The 18605-nt window shown below is 38.4% G+C and overlaps 2 protein-coding genes across 5 annotated transcripts in view; one reads left to right on the plus strand and one right to left on the minus strand.

Annotated features, from left to right (window-relative positions):
• SLC35A1 (solute carrier family 35 member A1) overlaps window positions 1–11542 on the plus strand; it is a 28115-nt gene extending 16573 nt beyond the window's left edge. For 2 of the 3 annotated variants that reach the window (XM_079938818.1, XM_079938820.1), the window contains 4 exons: window positions 5007–5073; window positions 7339–7515; window positions 7971–8105; window positions 10021–11542. In XM_079938818.1, the coding sequence (XP_079794944.1) occupies window positions 5007–5073; window positions 7339–7515; window positions 7971–8105; window positions 10021–10148 (507 nt within the window). In that variant the 3' untranslated portion in view covers window positions 10149–11542. The remainder of the gene's footprint in view (window positions 1–5006; window positions 5074–7338; window positions 7516–7970; window positions 8106–10020) is intronic. The other variant, XM_079938819.1, reaches the window with a different exon arrangement.
• RARS2 (arginyl-tRNA synthetase 2, mitochondrial) overlaps window positions 5–18605 on the minus strand; it is a 96037-nt gene continuing 77436 nt past the window's right edge. The window contains exons 17-22 of one of the 2 annotated variants that reach the window (XM_079938817.1): window positions 18090–18185; window positions 17081–17155; window positions 15652–15715; window positions 11574–15174; window positions 9115–9184; window positions 5–171 (exon numbers count right to left, since the gene is read on the minus strand). In XM_079938817.1, coding sequence (XP_079794943.1) covers window positions 15088–15174; window positions 15652–15715; window positions 17081–17155; window positions 18090–18185 — 322 coding nt within the window. In that variant the 3' untranslated portion in view covers window positions 5–171; window positions 9115–9184; window positions 11574–15087. Of the gene's footprint in view, window positions 172–5082; window positions 6017–9114; window positions 9185–11573; window positions 15175–15651; window positions 15716–17080; window positions 17156–18089; window positions 18186–18605 lie in introns of those variants that run through there. The other variant, XM_079938816.1, reaches the window with a different exon arrangement.

An 18605-nucleotide genomic window follows, 5' to 3' on the forward strand; every position in this document is an offset into this window, starting at 1 on the left:
GAAGCTAAGTGCTCACTGTAGCTAAACGGGAACTTTCCAGAGTCCTGAGCACTCCACACAGTCACACAGAAAAGAATGGAGCATGATTCATAGCCTCTGCCATATAGATACGCCTTTTTCCCCTTAGGGTGATGTTATTGTCAAGGAGAGTAATACCTCCGGGCTTCCTTTCTGAAAAGGAAGAATATGCATAAACTATGTTAGAGATGGATGGTATCTCAAAACTCCATATAATGCAACTCCTTCGTTTTATGGATAACAGAATTGAAGTCCAAAGAGGTGAAGTCACGTACCCAGAGTTGCACAGTTAACAGCTAACCTATAACTCAGTTGTGCCAACTTCCACAGTGTCTGTGTTCAAAACTTCTAGGCCTCTTTTAGACATTTTCTCAGAAATACTGGGCAGAGTTTTCCCCGTCTAATTTTCATGTTCTCCCGCAACTCACAAAATTTTTTATCATTTTGCACATACATCCACTGTCAGCAGTGGGTCTTACAGAATAGTGTTTTTCCCAATAACTGGTAACTACAATAGGGCAAAAAGTGCCTTTACTTCTAACTTTTAGTTGAAGAGTTAAATGTTAAGGTACATACCTGATTTTTTTTTTTTTAATATATTGTATGCTTTAATTGGTTATTTTCCCAAAGAGAAGTAGGAAGTGGAACTACAGTAAAGGACCTGAAGGTCGGGAGCTTCCCTCTGCAACTGCACAATCTTCTTTAACTCTTAGCAGATGAAAGACCATGGTGCTCTTAGGAGTATAAGGCAGCTGGGGATGTATGCAGAGCTTGTGAAAGTAGAAAGCTCCTTTTTAGGTAGTTACTTTCTGGCCTGGTGGAAGAGTTCTTTCCCCCAGAAAGTGAGTTTTAAATTAATATGTATTGTCTTTACATGATGTTTAAACGTGCTCATATTCTCGGTGACATTTCAAAACACTGATCAACTATGCACTGCACGTATAACTCAGATGTAGAACTGTAAAGAATTTGTTTGGGAAGTAAGGCAAACACTTAAAAGTTAAATATGAACTTCCAGCAACACCCTACACCTTTAGAAAAGGGTCACCTCACCTAGGAAGTATGTGTGAAAAGCTTAGTAAGCTTAGTAAGCATTTTACTTTTGGAGCACTCTAGAAAGTTCTTTCATATTTTAAACAGAATGTAGCTTCCTGTAACTGCCTCTCATTGTTCCTTGTTCTTGTCAGAGTAACTCAAATCCCTGCTAACTCCATAGGATGAGCCTTTGAATGTTTGAGAACAATGTTGCATCTCCACCCTCCCTGTCTTTTCTTCTCTCCCACTGAGACAACCTTGTTGTTTCTTTCTATAATATGGCTTCTGGAGACTTTATGATCCCTGGCTCGTGCCCCAGTATTGCCTCGAATTTCTTTTCTAGGTGCATTTATCCGTTCTTTTTCCTCAGTGTGTCCTAAAAGTTCACGCTGTCTCCAGATAATGACTGAGTGGTGTGAGGTATAGTTCGCTAATTGCCTCCTTTATTCTGAATACCAGAGACTTGTTAAATCAGCATAAGGTTATATTAGGTTTTTTTTTGGCTGGAGGAGGCTATCCATTATATAACTGATTACACAACCACATGTAGCTGTTTCACACGAATAGTTTGTCTCAGATGTGTTTTGTGCTGCGGGCTTCTACATGCAAAATGTGTTTATATTTATTAAGCCCATCTTGTTAGCTTTGGGTTAGTGTTCGAGCCTTTGAGGACTTTCCAGTCCTTATCCATCATTAGCTTTTTCTTTGAATGTTATGCTTTCTACAGATTTGACACCTATGTCTTCTGGGTCTTCTCTGAAAATTTTAGACAGGACAGGACCAGAGCTGTGGCTATACCTCTAGACTCTCTTTAGCTTGACTTTTTTTTTCTTTTTCCTTGCTTAAGAAACATTCTCTCTCACAGTTTTTATGAGTCAGGAATTAGAAGGTGCCTGCCTGAGCTGGCCTCTTTTAGACATTCTGGCTTGAGGTCTCTCATAAGGTTGCAGTCAAGATATCAGCTAGGGCTGCAGTCAACTGAAGACTTGCCTAGGCCTGGAGGATGTTTCTAGGATGTCTTATTCATATGCCTGGCTAGTTGATACTGGTTGTTGGTCTAGCTTGGTTTTATTCTGTTAATTAGCACTTTGCTATATGAGCACTCACTCAGCTGTGAATAGAACTACTGTTATCCTCACTACATTTCTGTCTTGTTCACAAAAATATTATGCAAATCTGTCAGATTTCTTGCTAAACATTATCTCTATGGAATTCCCCTCAGCACTTACACTAGGAATTCTTTCAGTAAGAAAATTTGGTAAGTCGTATTCTTATGGAAGCCACACCATTTTCTTGTGATGACCATTACACTCTTGATGGTTTCTTCAAAAGTTCTCCAAGTCACCTGTTGTAGCATTTTGCTGGTATTCAGTAATAACAACAGCTGCAGTCACGTGTCACACTGGATACTAGCAGTGTTCTAAGCGCTTTACATACATTAATTCACTTATGCTCACAGCCACCATACGAGGCATGTATTTTTATTTCCATTTTCTTATGAGGAAACTGATAGGCAAAGAAAGCTAGCAATGGCTCAACCTTGCTTGGATCCAGGCAGCATGGCTCCAGAGCCTGTGCTCTTGGTGAGTGTACTGGGCCGCCTTACAGGTCTCAAGCCGCTGTTTATAATTTCTGCAGATTTTCTTTTCCTCTGCCTTTTTGAAAATCAGGACAGTATTTGCCCAATGCAAATTTTCTGGCATAGCTTCTATGCCCTATTATTCTTCAGAGGTAACAGTGATCAGTACCTTGATTTGCTACTATTCTTGGTCAAGATACTTCTGAATTTATTTAGGTAGGTGTTCTCACAACAGCAAACCAATGTCTTGGACTTCAGTTCCCATTCATTCAAAGTCATTATTCACAGAGAAAATGGAAACTAGGTTTGGGTAACTCTTATTTTCTTGCTATCTAACAGCATGTCATCTAGCCGAAGAAGCATACTCACTCTTTTCTTCCTAAACTAAACATACTTTTAAAGGCCTTCTTTAAATTTTGCAAGCCTCCATTTACACTGTTTTCAGTTTTTTGATACTAAAACTCCTGGTCCGTTCCTCTTGGTTTTGTGTACTGTAGTTTTTTGTTTTTTTTTAGTGTTCCTATGAGAATTCATTGAAGATGCCCTTAATTAGTAACACTGATTTCTTTCTTTACTGTTCATTAGAATCTCATTCTTAAGAAACTCTTACCCTATTAACCCATCCTCCCACTAGCTATGGAATTGTTTTAGGTTTTTGAATTTGATTTATTCAGGACTGGAGCTCAAGTCTCTGAACTATGCTGTTTGGCTATTGCTCATGCTAAAACGACATGTTTGCCATTTTCCTAGGTTTCCATCACTTCCACTTCATCACCCAACAGTTTCTTTCTTCTTTTGGCTGCATTGGGTCTTTGCTGTGCGTGGGCTTTCTCTAAGTTGCGGCAAGCGGGGTCTGCTCTTCCTTGCAATGTGCAGGCTTCTCATTGTGGTAGCTTCTCTTGTTGTGGAGCACGGGCCCTAGGCGTGTAGGCTTCAGTAGTTGTGGTGCACGGGCTTAGTTGCTCCATGGCATGTGGGATCTTCCTGGACCAGGGATCGAACCCGTGTCCCCTGCATTGGCAGGCGGATTCTTAACCACTGCGCCACCAGGGAAGTCCCACCCAGCAGTTTCTTATCAGTCAGAATTAAGTCCAGAGAAGCAGTGTCTATCACCATTTTTCCTAACTGTAGAGATTAAACTGGCAGAAAAGCAACCAGGAATTTGTCAGACACTATCTTTAGTAGCTTGAGCTTCCAAGCAGTTGTTGGGATAGATGAAATCTCACACCGTTATTTTTTCTCCTCTCTATGCTGGCCTTGTAGATTGTATTAGGAAAGCATCCATGTTTATCAGTTGTAGTCTATAGTAGTGGTTCTCAAACTTTAGTGTACATCAGACTCAACGGGAAGGTTAAACAGATTTCTGGGCCCCATCCCCATAGTTTATGATTCAGTAGGTCTGGGGAGAGGCCTGTCAATTTTCATTTCTAACAAGTTCCCAGGTGATGATGCTGCAGTCGGTCCAGGGACCATACTTTGAGAACTGTTAGTCCATAATATCTATTTCTCCTTTTATCTTCATGCAGACATTTTAGAGCAAGCTCTCTCTCTCAGGTACTTAACATCAAGTAATACTGTCCTTCTCTCAGGCTTATTTATTTTGAACAAGGTATGTGCTTGTCATATTACAGACACGTGTCTCAACCCTTTAGTTTCAGTGTTGCCACTGAGATAACATTTATCTCTGAAGAAAGACTGATGAAAGCTCCTGATGGTTAGTTTAGGGAAGAGGAAATACAGTTGAAACAATAGGTTGGGGGCCCATATACCTGCATCTGTTAGCAAAGTATTATGATTATATATATGTGTCAATCTCTCCCATCCATGAACTATTTAAGAATCAAAGCTGTGTATCATCTTCATCTTTATTCATTTAGAATATAAAACAGTATATCTGGTACACAGATGGCATGCTATTAATATTTGATAAAAATTCAGTGAAGTAGGAAATCTTACATGTCATTACTCCATCCTGTAGGTGATAGGGAATAAATTAAACAAGTCAAACTGCCACCATTTCCATGCTTGATCCTATAAGAGCTTGAGTTGTGGTGGCAGAAGTTAAAATGAAGAGGCGGGCTGACTGCACAGTTCTGTGCTTGGGTGCCCATTGTTATTAGGAAGTAGGCACACGTTATATCAAGCGTTTACTCTGGCTATAATTTGAGGGACAGGTTTTTAACGTAAGTACTTTGGTTTGTCTCTGGGATGGCCTTTTGTTTGGCCCTGTCTTACTCTATAGAATAGCCATGTCTGATATGGCACATACTTTCCGCAGAGCTATAAACAGACTTTTGTATTCATTTGTTTGTTCTCTTGGATGAATTCTGTTTACTAGTCACTGAAAACAACTTCTAAAACATTACTATTGCAGGTGGAACAGAATCCATTATTAGGGTTTGGTGCTATAGCTGTTGCTGTATTGTGCTCAGGATTTGCAGGTAAGTCATAAAAGCATTTTATTCTGTTGTCAAATTTTTTAAAAAACATCAGACTTTAAATAGGGATTGACTTTATCTTGCTTTATCAAACTCAACTTTATTCCTATTAAAGCTTATCTTCTTACTTAATAGCTATATAGTTTTATGTCAGCTGTTTTTCCAGTAAGCATGTGGTAGTGTTTAACACAGTTTAGACCTCAGTCCTTATTCATCTTTGCAGTTATCTAAGAATGTATTTCTGTCATCCTTGACTATCCCCGGTCCAGCCAAGATCCCCAAAATAAATTAAAAAATGGAGGAAGTTAGCCATCAGAAAGCTCAAGTACCTCTTTCTATTTTCCTGGCACTGGCACTATCCTCAGGTTCGATTCTGCTGCTTTAGGTTGTTAGTTACTAGCTCAGTATCTGTATTTCCCTGGTAACCTCAAGTTCTTCCTCTGCTTCAACAGATTAGGAATTATGGAGTAGGGAGGAAAGGGGGGTGATCACTAAGAAAACCTAATACCCAGAAGTAACAGCCAAAAGGGGAGGGAAGAATCAAAAATTACTAACATCAAATAAATGTGGAAGTCTGGACTCATATGTGTAGGGACAGGCTATCCTTCACTGAATCAAGAAGAGAAAGTATGGATGTTAAGTGCAATGTAAGAAATGTTTTAGAAATGGTTCCAACAGAGAAGAAACTGAAAGTAAAGAGTATATTAGTTATAGCCATACATCTTTATTATTTATCTTTATTTTGCTATATCAAGAGTTAGTACTGGGCTTCCCTGGTGGCGCAGTGGTTGAGAGTCCGCCTGCCGATGCAGGGGACACGGGTTTGTGCCCCGGTCCGGGAAGATCCCACATGCCGCGGAGCGGCTGGGCCCGTGAGCCATGGCCGCTGAGCCTGCATGTCTGGAGCCTGTGCTCCGCAACGGGACAGGCCACAACAGTGAGAGGCCTGTGTACCGCAAAAAAAAAAAAAAAAAAAAAGAGTTAGTACTCTATTTTTGACTAAGGAAGTATTTTTCACCTCTGTATCTAGTCATTTGATAAGAGGGAAAATCTAAATTTAGGAATATACTTAATGATAGCATCATGCTAAACTTTTATTCTTAGGAAACAACAAATTAGAAACAAAAATTGGGTTACCCCCCAAATAATACACTACTTGATTTTTAGCACTGTTTTGAACAGTAAAATGTTTGTGTCCAACAGTCTATTTACCATAAGGTGTGTATTCTCAATACACAGTTGAGGAAATGGTACGTGGTTTAATATCCCTCTATGCTTGGAGTAACTGAGAACTGAATAGTTAAATGGTTTCCCAATAGTTAAATGGTTTTCCCAGATAGGAAAATCAAAAATAGAAATAGGAATAGCTATTATATGTTTGTTCCCATTCTCTGGCTCTTTCCAACATAGGTTCATCAAAAACAATCTTGGTTTTCATTTGAATTTTTAGTTGATTAGTACTTTAGTAGCAATTCCTAAGCCTCTAATTAACAGTGTTTATAACAAAAATCTTTAATGTCCTTGCTAAACATGCATTCATTTTCAGTATAAAACTTACAGCTGTGCTATGTGATTTTGTGGGTGGGGTGGGGACACGTGTGCTTTTGGAGCACCTAAAAAAGTGTCGGATCCTCACCCCCAGAAAAATGCACATAGACACAAAACATTATCTAGTTAGGGAGTTCACAGTCCTTCTAACATTGTGGGTGAACTTGGTCTGTAGACCCCTGCTTTAAAGGAAAACGGCTTCACTCAGCAAGTTCTATTTAAACTTTATTTTGGTTGTGTAACTCTCAGAAAAAATCCTAAGTGGTGATTATATAGGTTATTTTGCAAAGTTGGGAGTATTCATACTAGGCAGATATTATAGGGGTATGTTTAAGATAATTGACTCTAATAGTATATAGTGTTCCAGCTGACCAAAGCAAGTCTTTTAGTGGCATTAAGTGAGCTTTTGTGATCTATCTCACTGCTATAATAAAGGCGGAAACTATTAATAGTAATATAAGAGTCTCCTGTTAAATGTGGGTTTTTAGAAAGCTCCCTCTTGGTTATTAATTCTATGTGCTCTGTAAAAATACAAATCGGTAATGTTCGGTATGCCATGCGTCACAACCAACATAATAAATCTGCATTTAATTAATGTAAAATGTGTGTTCCACAAATCATATACTTTATTTAGAATAATAACCCCAAAATATAATATAAAGACATTTTAGATTAATTTCTAATATCTATTTCATATTTGCATGCTTAATTTTCTTTCAGGAGTGTATTTTGAAAAAGTTTTAAAGAGTTCTGACACTTCCCTTTGGGTGAGAAACATTCAAATGTATCTATCAGGGATTGTTGTGACATTAGTTGGCGTCTACTTGTCAGATGGAGCTGAAATTAAAGAAAAAGGATTTTTCTATGGTTACACATATTATGTCTGGCTTGTCATCTGTAAGTATCCAGGAATTAAAGGTTCTGGGTAGATCTCCCCCCCACCCTTTTCCCTCAAGTTAGATGTCCATTTTAAGCCTTTATAGCATTTTGAAATTATTCCTTTGATACTGTGAATACCAGTCTGAAAATCTAATTTTGGTTTTATTGACTTACTTTTGTGGCAAAGCTATCCCAAAGCAATTTTGCCTTCACAATCAAACGTATCTAATGTATTAGCAATAAATGTGTACAGTTTAGCAGTAGACTACATAGCCCTTTGGGCATCTGAAAAACAATGTTGTTTTGTAGGAACTATGACTCCTAGTACAAAATCTCTCAGATGGCTGCTTCTAAGGAAAATAGTATTTTCCTAGGTAAATTAGTATGGCATCTCTGGGGGTGAAAACTGCCTCACCATCATAGAATGTTCCATTTATTTGAGTGTTAAGATTTTCTTTCTTTCTGTATGCGAGTTCTTGCTAGTGTTGGAGGCCTCTACACTTCTGTTGTGGTCAAGTACACAGACAACATCATGAAAGGCTTTTCTGCAGCAGCAGCCATTGTCCTTTCTACCATTGCTTCAGTGATGCTGTTTGGATTACAGATAAGTATGTCTTAGTTTGTACTGTAAGTTTTTAACATGGAAGAGCTTCTCACTACCTTGGTTCATTTCATCTTTCATTAAATATGGCAGTTGCTTGTAGAGTTTACAGAAATTCCTAGTTTTGTTACAATTTATCCTACAGGCGCAGCAGTTCATAGTTGTGTGGAATGTGTGTCCACAGTACTTAGGTTGTTTAAATGGTTCTAGAGCTGAAAGTGAGCGGGCTACTCAGTAGAAAGAGTGTTTCTGCAGACAAAGCCTCCCTCGTTAATTTCCGCAGTGGAATTAGAGTAAACTTTTTATTCTGAGGTAAGAACAGAATACTTCTTTCATTTCCCCCTTAGTTTGTACCTTCCTGTTTTAGACTTGGATATAAACTGGTTTTGAAACTACAATCCAAATCTAAATTTTCTCTTTAATAAAGCTATTTGTTTCATTTAATATGTAATTAATACAAAATTCATTACTATAGCTGGCATTCTAGGACTGCCTTTATGCTGGTCCTTCTAATATAATTTTCCCTAGCCATATCCACCATTAGTTGGCTTCTGAATTATTTAAGCAGTGATATTGACTTAACATTTCCCGGTGCTTTTATGGTGTGATAATTTTCTTTACTGATCAGTTATACCATAAACTAATACATGAGAAAAATCTGTCAAATATCAACATTAAGTAAAAGAAACACATCTGGCCTATATTTACAATTGACTTGTTATAAATGCAAATAGAAGAATACCAACCTTGTAGAAATCTTAGAAAAAATTTGATAGTTTGGTTCAAATCTTGCTTGTACCATTTATTAGTTGTAAAACCTTGGGGAAGTTACTTAACCCATGTCTCAATTTGTCTGTAAAATGGGAATGATAATAACACCTATCTTGTAGGGTTGTTTTAGGCAAAGTGCTTAGAACAGTGCCTGGCACATAGTAGGTAGGTATTCTGTATAAAGCCAACTACTTACCATTTCAGTAACAGATATTTCTAGGCCCTCCTTCTGATGTTTTTCTTACCTGATTTGTGTGAACTTTCACTTGTAGTTCTGATCCATCCTTATGCTCAACAAATCCTATGCCTGTGCTCCTAAAGAATATTTGGAAACAGTATAAATGCTTTTTGGTCAGTGTCCTTAGAATGTCTTAGCAATCTTAGTTTCCTATTTAGATTTAATTTACCCTCTTCCCCTTTTTGGAAGGCAAAGCTAGTCTTTTCTAGTTAGGGATGAACTAAAAGTCATAGCTCGATGTTGTTTCTCTGCATGACATTTTTAAAGCTATTAAGACTGTGCCATTGTACTCCACATAGAATATTGTTTAGTTTTGACATAAGGATTTATTTATATGATGCCTATTTGTCAAGTTAGGGCAAGTTGTAATTCAGTTGTGTCCAGATTTTCAGGATTAAGATAAAAAAAAAGATGTTAGCAGAAAATGGAATTTTACTCATTAAATCACCACCTCATCTCCTATTCAGAAATCTTCAATGGTTTGAATCATTGGTCACCTAACTCTTTGAATTTTGCTCAACTGCCTTTTACTCTACTAACCTTAACTTTCACAGGTTTCTAGTTATCATGGAAAATCCTTATTCCACTGCGTTTTCTTTCAATCAGCATATAGGGATGTTAGTATGTTCTTTGTCAGTGGTCCAGGACAGTCATACTTGCGTTCTTGAAAAGTATGTAGTAAGTGAATTGTCACTCCCTTGATTTCACTACTTTTTCTGGTGAGTGGGGTGGGGGTGGAGCTAGAATTGATGACCTTTCTAAACCTTACCATCATCATATAGAACACTTAAATTTATTTTCCATGTAATCTGATAGTGTAAACCCACAACTGAAAGTCTTCAAAATTTTAAACTAATCATTTTTACAGTTTTAAGAACACAAATACAGATTCCTTTTTTTTTTTTCTTTTCAGCACTCACCTTTGCTCTGGGTACTCTTCTTGTATGTGTTTCTATATATCTCTATGGATTACCCAGACAAGACACTACATCCATTCAACAAGGAGAACCAACTTCAAAAGAGAGAGTCAGTGGTGTGTGATTTTTAGCCTCAAAAGAGATTCCTACTAAGACTAAACCATTTGCATTAAACTAGAGCCTTAAGTCAATCCCAGAAGGTAGCTTAAAAAAAACAATCAAAAACTGTGTCGTATAAGCATTAAGAAGAAAGGTATGTGAGCGTATTGCTACAAAGATTTAATGTGGCCTGTTTGGAATCAACCTGTTTTGTTTTAGAATGAAGGATTTTTATTACTGTATATATAGTGTACATATAAAGTATGGAGATGATGTGGTATTAAAAAAAATCATGCAAGGCTACAATATTTAATTAACAAGGTTTGGGATTATGTTAAGGGTTAAAGTGCCAAAGCCATTTCTGTACTAACTGTTCTCTTGTGCAGGTACCAGGGGAGAAGGGTGACCCGTCCTTATTCTCCAGTGCATGTACAGTATTTGGTCCCAGCAGCAGTAAAGACCTAGCTCTTTTCTTACAAAAGAGAGGCAAAAACAAGACAGGCTAGTTCAGAAACAAACTGAATATATAACTTCTCAAACTGAATCTATTTCATAACTCAGACAATGATTTCTGGGTGGTGACTGAGTACTCCTCTAAAGTGCTGTATTTGTGCCATTCATTGTCTGGATTCACATTTCTTTGCTCTTAGATGATATACTTTTCTTCAAAAAATATTTCTAATGTCACTTTTGTACTTTTTTTTATGAAGTATGTTTAACTGTTGAGCTCAATAATTTGTGAAATTTCAGTGTTTTTTAAAAAAAATTTCTATAATGTTATGGGAAAATTCAGCAATAAACTTAATTTATTTATATGAAACCTGTTTGATCACTATTTGTATTGTAGATATGACCATTAAGATAATGCAAAAACAGGCTTCCCTGGTGGCTCAGTGGTTAAGAATCTGCCTGCCAATGCAGGGGACACGGGTTCGAGCCCTGGTCTGGGAAGATCCCACATGCCATGGAGCAACTAAGCCCATGCGCCACAGCTGCTGAGCCTGCGTGCCACAACTACTGAAGCCTGTGTCCCTAGAGCCTGTGCTCCACAATAAGAGAAGCCACCGCAATGAGAAGCCTGTGCACCGCAACCAGAGAAAGCCCGCGTACAGCAATGAAGACCCAACACAGCCAAAAATAAAATAAATAAATTAAAAAAAGAGAATGCAGAAACATAAACACAAGCCCAAAACATTAAATTTTTTACTTTCTGTATGTTGGAATTTTATCTAGGCTGTTTGGTTGCAAAAAATGGCTATAAACCTCTTCCACCTAGCCTTAAAAAAAAAAAAAAGAATTTATAAGGACTGCAGTCAAGGCTGTATGGCTCTAGGTTGCAGGAATTAATGAACAGCCTTTTCAGAGAGCTGCTTTCAGAAAGACTTGGCTTTAACCATCACTGTCCCTTGTGTCATTTTACTCAAGATTCAAATATAAGGAAGGGACTTACCTGGTGGTCCAGTGGGTAAGACTCCATGCTCACAATGCAAGGGGCCCAGGTTCGATCCCTGGTTGGGGAACTAGATCCTGCATGCATGCTGCAACTATGGGTTCACATGTCTCAACTGAAGATCCCACACGCAGCAACTAAGGCCCGGCGCAGCCAAAATAAATAAATAGATATTAAAAACGAACAACCGCCCCCCCCCCCCAAAAAAAACCAAATACTAAGCAACCTACCACAGATCTGGGAAGGGGAATGTTTGTTCAAAGAAGGGGAGGGAGATACTGGATGTGTAAAAAATGTCCCAACTTTTTATTCCATGGCTGATTTGTGCTGTGAAATACTGATGATACTTTAAGTAGAAAATAAACAATCTGGAAGATAATTCACTTAAAATTGGAGTCTTTTCTAGGATTAAGAAGGTATACCATACTTGCCAATATAAAACTATGCTCATTCAACTAAAGAAGCTTTAATTCATGCTAATTTGCTTCTCTGTGCATAAAATTAGATTGTCATTGGTATTCAGAAGATTTCTAGTAGCAATAGTTAGAATAAATTATAACAGATCAGAATGGAAATTCTCAGATGAGGATAGCTGTAACCATCAAACAGATCACATCCTACTCATGTTTCCTAAGCAGGTCACACAAAATATACTTACCAATATGCAGATACATGAAACTGTTTGAGAAACTCCATTTCAAATGTGGTTTAATGGACTAATTTTTACAAAGATCCTAATTCGATATCTGTAAAGTAATTCCTTGTTATTCAGATGTGTTCAATGCCCCAGTTCACATAGTCTGGTAAGAGTTACCTGTATACGGCCATGAAAAGTATGAGACCTGTTCTCTGGGAGTAGCTGTCAGCTGTATTGACAAAAAAGCTCAATTTTGTTCTCCCGAAATTTATTAAGAACAGTCATAATTCTAAGAAAATTGAGATTTTTCTTCCTCATCAGTTTTAAAACATGGAAACAGATAATCTCAGTTACAAGAAGAGTTTCTGGATGAATGGCACTGTAAGATGTCAAGGCAGAGGAGATTGGATGGCAGAGGAGGAGGAAGTGGAACTCACCTCCCCCCATGAACACCTCAAAAATATATCTACATGTGGTGAAAAGATGCTCATCATTGCTAATTATTGGAGAAATGCAAATCAAAACTACAATTAGGTACCACCTCACACCAGAACAGCCATCATCAAAAAGTCTACAAATAACCAGTGCTGGAGAGGGTGTGGAGAAAAGGGAACCCTCTTACACTGTTGGTGGGAATGTAAATTGGTGCAGCCACTATGGAGAACAGTATGGAGGTTCCTCAAAAAACTAAAAATAGAATTGCCATATGATCCAGCAATCCCACTACTGGGCATATAACCAGACAAAACTATAATTCAAAAAGATATGTTCACGCCTATGTTCACAGCAGCACTATGCACAATAGCCAAGACATGGAAACAGCCTAAATGTCCATCGACAGATGAATGGATTAAGATGTGGAATAAATAAACAATGGACTATTACTCAGCCATAAAAAAAAGAATGAAATAATGCCATTTGCAGCAACGTGGATGGACCTAGAGATTATCATTCTAAGCAAAGTAAGTCAGAAAAAGACAAATACCTTATGATACCTCTTATATGTGGAATCTAAAATGTGACACAGATGAACATATCTACGAAACAGAAACAGACTCATATATAGAGAATAGAGTTGTGGTTGCCAAGGTAGGGAAGGAATGGGAGTCTGGGATTAGTAGACGCAAACTATTATACATAGGATGGATAAACAACAAGGTCCTACTGTATAACACAGGGAACTATATTCAATATCCTGTGATAAACCATAAGTGGAAAAGAATATGAAAAAGAATATGTACAACCAAATCACTGTACGGCAGAAATTAACACAACATTGTAAATCAACTATACTTCAATAAAAAATTTTTAAAAAGTAAAAAAAAAAATCCTGTTTATCTGTCTACATGTGGAACAGTCTCACTGAAAACTAACTGGAAACTGGCAGAAAGACTCCTGTATAGCCAAGGCTGTAAGAAAGATCCACACAGGATCGGGTAGGAAGGGAAGAGAAGTGAGCAGGTTGGGACCTGAGCCCCAGGGAGAGGACTCAGAAAAAGGGAGATCACACGGGTGGAGATCCACATATTGGGCACCCCAGCCCTGGGTCTGGCACAGGGAAGGCAGCCCCCTGGCTGGTCAGAGGGCTGGTGGGACAGGAGGGCTGTGGGAAGCCTGGACACTGCTCACGAGGAGTGTGCACGTTTGCGCACAGACACAGTAGGGGACTTTTACTCCCACAGTTGGTGGGAATGTAAATGGGTGCAGCCACTTTGGAAAACAGTATGGAGGCTCCTCAAAAAGCTAAAAATAGAGCTACCATATGACCCAGCAATCCCACTCCTGGGTATATATCTGAAGAAAACAAAAACACTAATTCAAAAAGATACATGCATCCCAATGTTCATAGCAGCACTGTTTACAATAGCAAAAATATGGAAGTAACCTGTCCATCAACAGAAGATGTGGTGTATATACATGAATATTAGCCATAAAAAGAATGAAATTTTGCTATTCCCAACAACGTGGATGGGCCTAGAGATTATGCTTAGTGAAATAAGTCAGAGAAAGACAAATACTCCGTTATCCCTTATATGTGGAATCTAAGAAATAAAACAAACAAATGAATATAACAAAACAGAAAGACTGACAGCTGTAGAGAACAAACTAGTGGTTACCAGTGGGGAGAGAGAAGGGGGGAGGAGCAAGGTAGGGGTAGGGGCTTAAGAGATACAAACTACTATGTATAAAAATAAGGAAGAAAGATACATTGCACAGCACAGGAAAATATAGCCATTGTTTTATAATAACTTTAAATGGAGTTTAATTTATAAAAATATTGAATCACTATGTTGTACACCTGAAACTAATGTAATATTGTAAATCAACTATACTTCAATTAAAAAAGAAAAACAAAAAACCCTCAAGCCATAGTTTAAACTCTAATCCTTTGTCTCCGGTAGACCACAATGACTTTAAAAAGATTTAACAGGCTTCCCTGGTGGCACAGTGGTTGACAGTCCGCCTGCCGATGCAGGGGACATGGGTTCATGCCCCGGTCTGGGAAGATCCCATATGCCGCAGAGTGGCTGGGCCCGTGAGCCATGGCCGCTGAGCCTGCGCGTCTGGAGCCTGTGCTCCGCAATGGGAGAGGCCACAACAGTGAGAGGCCCGTGTACCGCAAAAAAATAAATAAATAAAAAGATTTAACTTAGTTTAACAAAAGTCCATTTAGTACTTATTGACCATGAGGAAACTCAGATGATTTTTTTAAAAGATAAAGATTTAATAAGTTGATAAATCACTTAATAAAATATGGACAATAAAATATAGATTCTGACATAGAATAATAGTTTCAGTTCTATTCTAAATAGCAAGGCATGTAAGAATAGATAACTAGAATTCATTTAGTATTTTAAAAGCAATTTTAATTAGAAATTACATCCTACATACAGGTGTTATTCCAAGAAGTGTCATTCCGTTGGCTAGGACTGAGCGGACAGCTCTGAAAAGATGAAGTCTGGCCTACAAAATAAATTCAAGAATGATTCAAGGTCAATTCAGTAACAGGCTAACTGTGAGTGAATAGATAAAATTCCTGTTAGAAGTAATTCTAACTTTCTTCTAATTTAATGTACGACAGTATCTCCAAGTGCCCTAGGGTTTCCTGTAGGCAAAAGGAAGACAAATTCCTAGGATTTGTTATAGTAAGACTGGTACCCAAGGGCTGTGGAGTGGGAGTAACAGTAACTCCATAAAGTACAGCTTCAGATAAGGGGAGCTAATCACCCTGTCACTTGATGTAGGAAAAGGTGTTTCATGGTCCAGTATGTTGGAAAGTAACAATGATTGTTACAGCCCAATTCTAATTTTTACCTTAAGTGTGTAAGTACACTTCTGTAGGTGAACAACAGGATGCTATTTTAGAAACACTGACAAGACTGACTCAGTAATAAGTCTGAGGATGCTAGAGATTACACAGCAAAACTCGACATAACATACCCCGGCCACTTCAGGAGGACTGTTTTTTATGTGTAGTGTTTTGTGTGCCATCGCTGCAAGATGACTGAAACAGGAAGAGAATAATCATGATTAGGACCAGCTAATTTCCTGTGTAACATATAAGCTTGATATCTAATCTTACTCCCTCAACTTAGAGAAATCAAAGCCGAGAGCCACTAAAGGATATTTCCAAAGTTGGGAAGTTGAGGCTGAATTCACTGCTTTTCAATAACTGGCAAAGTGAAACACACTAAACTCCGGTTTTAGATTTTTGGTCCTGGTTCTACTAATGCCAGGTGATATTATGATTAGTTTCATTGTTCTTAAGATTTTGATTTCATTGTTAGTTTTACAAGTATAGGGGATTCTTTTCTAATAATTAGTTTTCCCTTATTTAGGCATCCCTCAAGATGAAATGTATAACACGGTCTGGCCTGTCTCCTTCTGTACTGGGAGGAGGTGGGGTAAGACTAGTTATCAATCCACTCTGCATACACTGGCCACTCTTCTTTAAAATATTTTTTCTGTTTAGGTTATGGCAGCAAGAACAGTGCCAGAGAAATGATGCTTATGACATTAGTTTCAATGATTAAGTGACATTTAATAAGACTTTCTGGCTTCTTCATCTCTATATGTCTAAGTGGAAATTACAGGAAAAAAAATCTATAAATCTGGGGAAGAAAGGTAAAAAGCATATTCAAGGAAGAAGTCCCAATAAACCTTTGATTTCAGTAAATCCTGAGTAAAAGCAAATACTTCCTTTCTTAAATAGCTTTATGAGAAGATACAACTGTTGCTATAAAACTCAACCTCTATTCAAACTTTCTAAAACAGCCACCGTGAAATTTCTATCCAAGTGTCATCTACTCGCTTTCCAATTCATTCTCTACCCTCCATCAGACTGACTTTTCTGTGCCTCTGCTTAAAACCTTTTCATGGACCCCACTGCCCTGAAAATAAGTCAGAACGCCTTAGTACAGAACACAGTTGTTCTCCCAGAAGTGCTTTTAATGGATCATGTTCTTGCTCAACTCTGGGCTTTTCCCTCCTCTGCCACCTTGCTTCTCCTGACTGACATCTACTCCTCTCCTCTGAGAAGCCCTCTCTGAACCCTCAAGGCTGGGCTAAGTGCCCTAACATTGCCCCTCATGTCCAATCTATCCTAACACATGCTGTACTATGACCACCCATGATGTACCTATCGGTTCCCGTTCACTAGACTCCAGTGACCAGACCTTCAATCACTGCATGAATGAATGAATGAATATTAACTGCTAATTTGCAAAGATGAAGCAAGAATTCCTGTAACTTAAGGCATAAAATTTTTTAGGCCAATGGATTTGTCTATAAGAGACCTTTAGATGAAAGAAAGGTCCTTTGTCATATCAAATGTCTTTTAATACCCCCAAATAGCAAGTTTATAACATACCTTAGAGTTAGAAGGTAACTGACAATATGCCTGGGTTGAAGGTCTTGGGCTGACCTATAAAGCACCTCATCGAACCTAAAAGAAAGATGACAGGAGTGGTTGGCAGGGGAAGGCTGGGCTCATACTACACCAAGCTAAGATCTACGATATAAGGCTGACTTGATATCATTAATGGTAGAAGATATATGAAAAAAGACCTTGTGTAAATTTGAAGGTAAAGGCACATCTTTCTTTCTTACAAGTTCCTTGATGGCAGGTACTTTCTAAATCACCTTGAGATCCCATAGGCCTAGCCCAAAGCAAGGACTCAAATCATGGCTGTTAAACGTACAAAGCCTCTAGCCATGCTTAGGAACATAATCTAGCAAACAAGAGTCTACTCACTGCCAAGAAAACCAGGTTGGCTTATTTTTCCTCACAAATTAGCCAAATGTTAGTAAACTCACCCCTCATCCCAAGAAAGAACCACTGACCACTGTGTGGCAATCAGAGAAATAGGCCTTGTTGTTAACCCTCCATATCCCTTCCAGATATTCGTCAGTCTCTCCTGACAAGTCTGGCTTCACAGATAATGCTCATGAGAGCTCAGAAGTATGATCTCTTGTCCAGTGTATTTGAAGCTGAACTGAAACCAAGAGGCAAATGAAGGGCTTATGGTCTCAGGGATGGTGCACAAAGGCAGGGATTTTCCTTCACTTATCACAGAGGGTGAGAAGATGATCGTTTCTACACTAAAAGGTTATGCTTTTACCAGGCTTTACGTTCTCACACCATGACCTAAAGGATGTTAGACAGCTGGGCTAATTCAATGGTGATAATATTTTTTAAGCCCAAGGATTAGCCGTGAGCATGCCCTCTGTCTGCTCCCAAAGGGCAGGCAATCACTTTTTGGTCACACCTTTGGAAAAGCGCTGTCTAGAGTCACTGGCCTGTTGATTCCAGTGGTCAGCAAACTACAACAGTTATTTCATGGAGCAGAAGCAGACTTGATAATGTTAGGAAACTGTACCTGAGAAGATGCTGGAGAATGGAAACAGACTGTGGCTCTTGTAAGCAAGCAGTGTTGAAGTCATTTAGATAACCACATCCAAAAGTCTCTTCCAAACTGTTATCACAAGTTTAAACACAACAAAGGATTAAACAAGTCATCCTAGGACTCAGTTGCAAATGATGAACATCACCTCATAACGCACAGTCTTGCTTTCCTTAATATAGTCCTAGACTCGGAAGCTACCATCATTTGACCCGATGCCTCAGTTTTCCCTACATCTGTTTCTTCATCTGAAAACGGAGTATACTCTTTAGCAGGGTTATTCTGAGTACTAAATAACATAATATATATAAAAGCATTTCGTTTCATAGGTGTGCAATACATAAATGTTTAAAAAACCCCACAAGACCCAAACATAATCAGAGGTCCACTGTACTTCAACTAGTTTTGAATGTGAGATGTCGGAGAAGCCCAGAAAACAGGGCCTTTGGTCTCGGAATCGCTCCATCCAGACCCCACCCTGGGAAGGACAGA

This window comes from Stenella coeruleoalba, assembly GCF_951394435.1.
Source record: "Stenella coeruleoalba genome assembly, chromosome: 12".
NCBI lineage: Eukaryota > Metazoa > Chordata > Mammalia > Artiodactyla > Delphinidae > Stenella > Stenella coeruleoalba.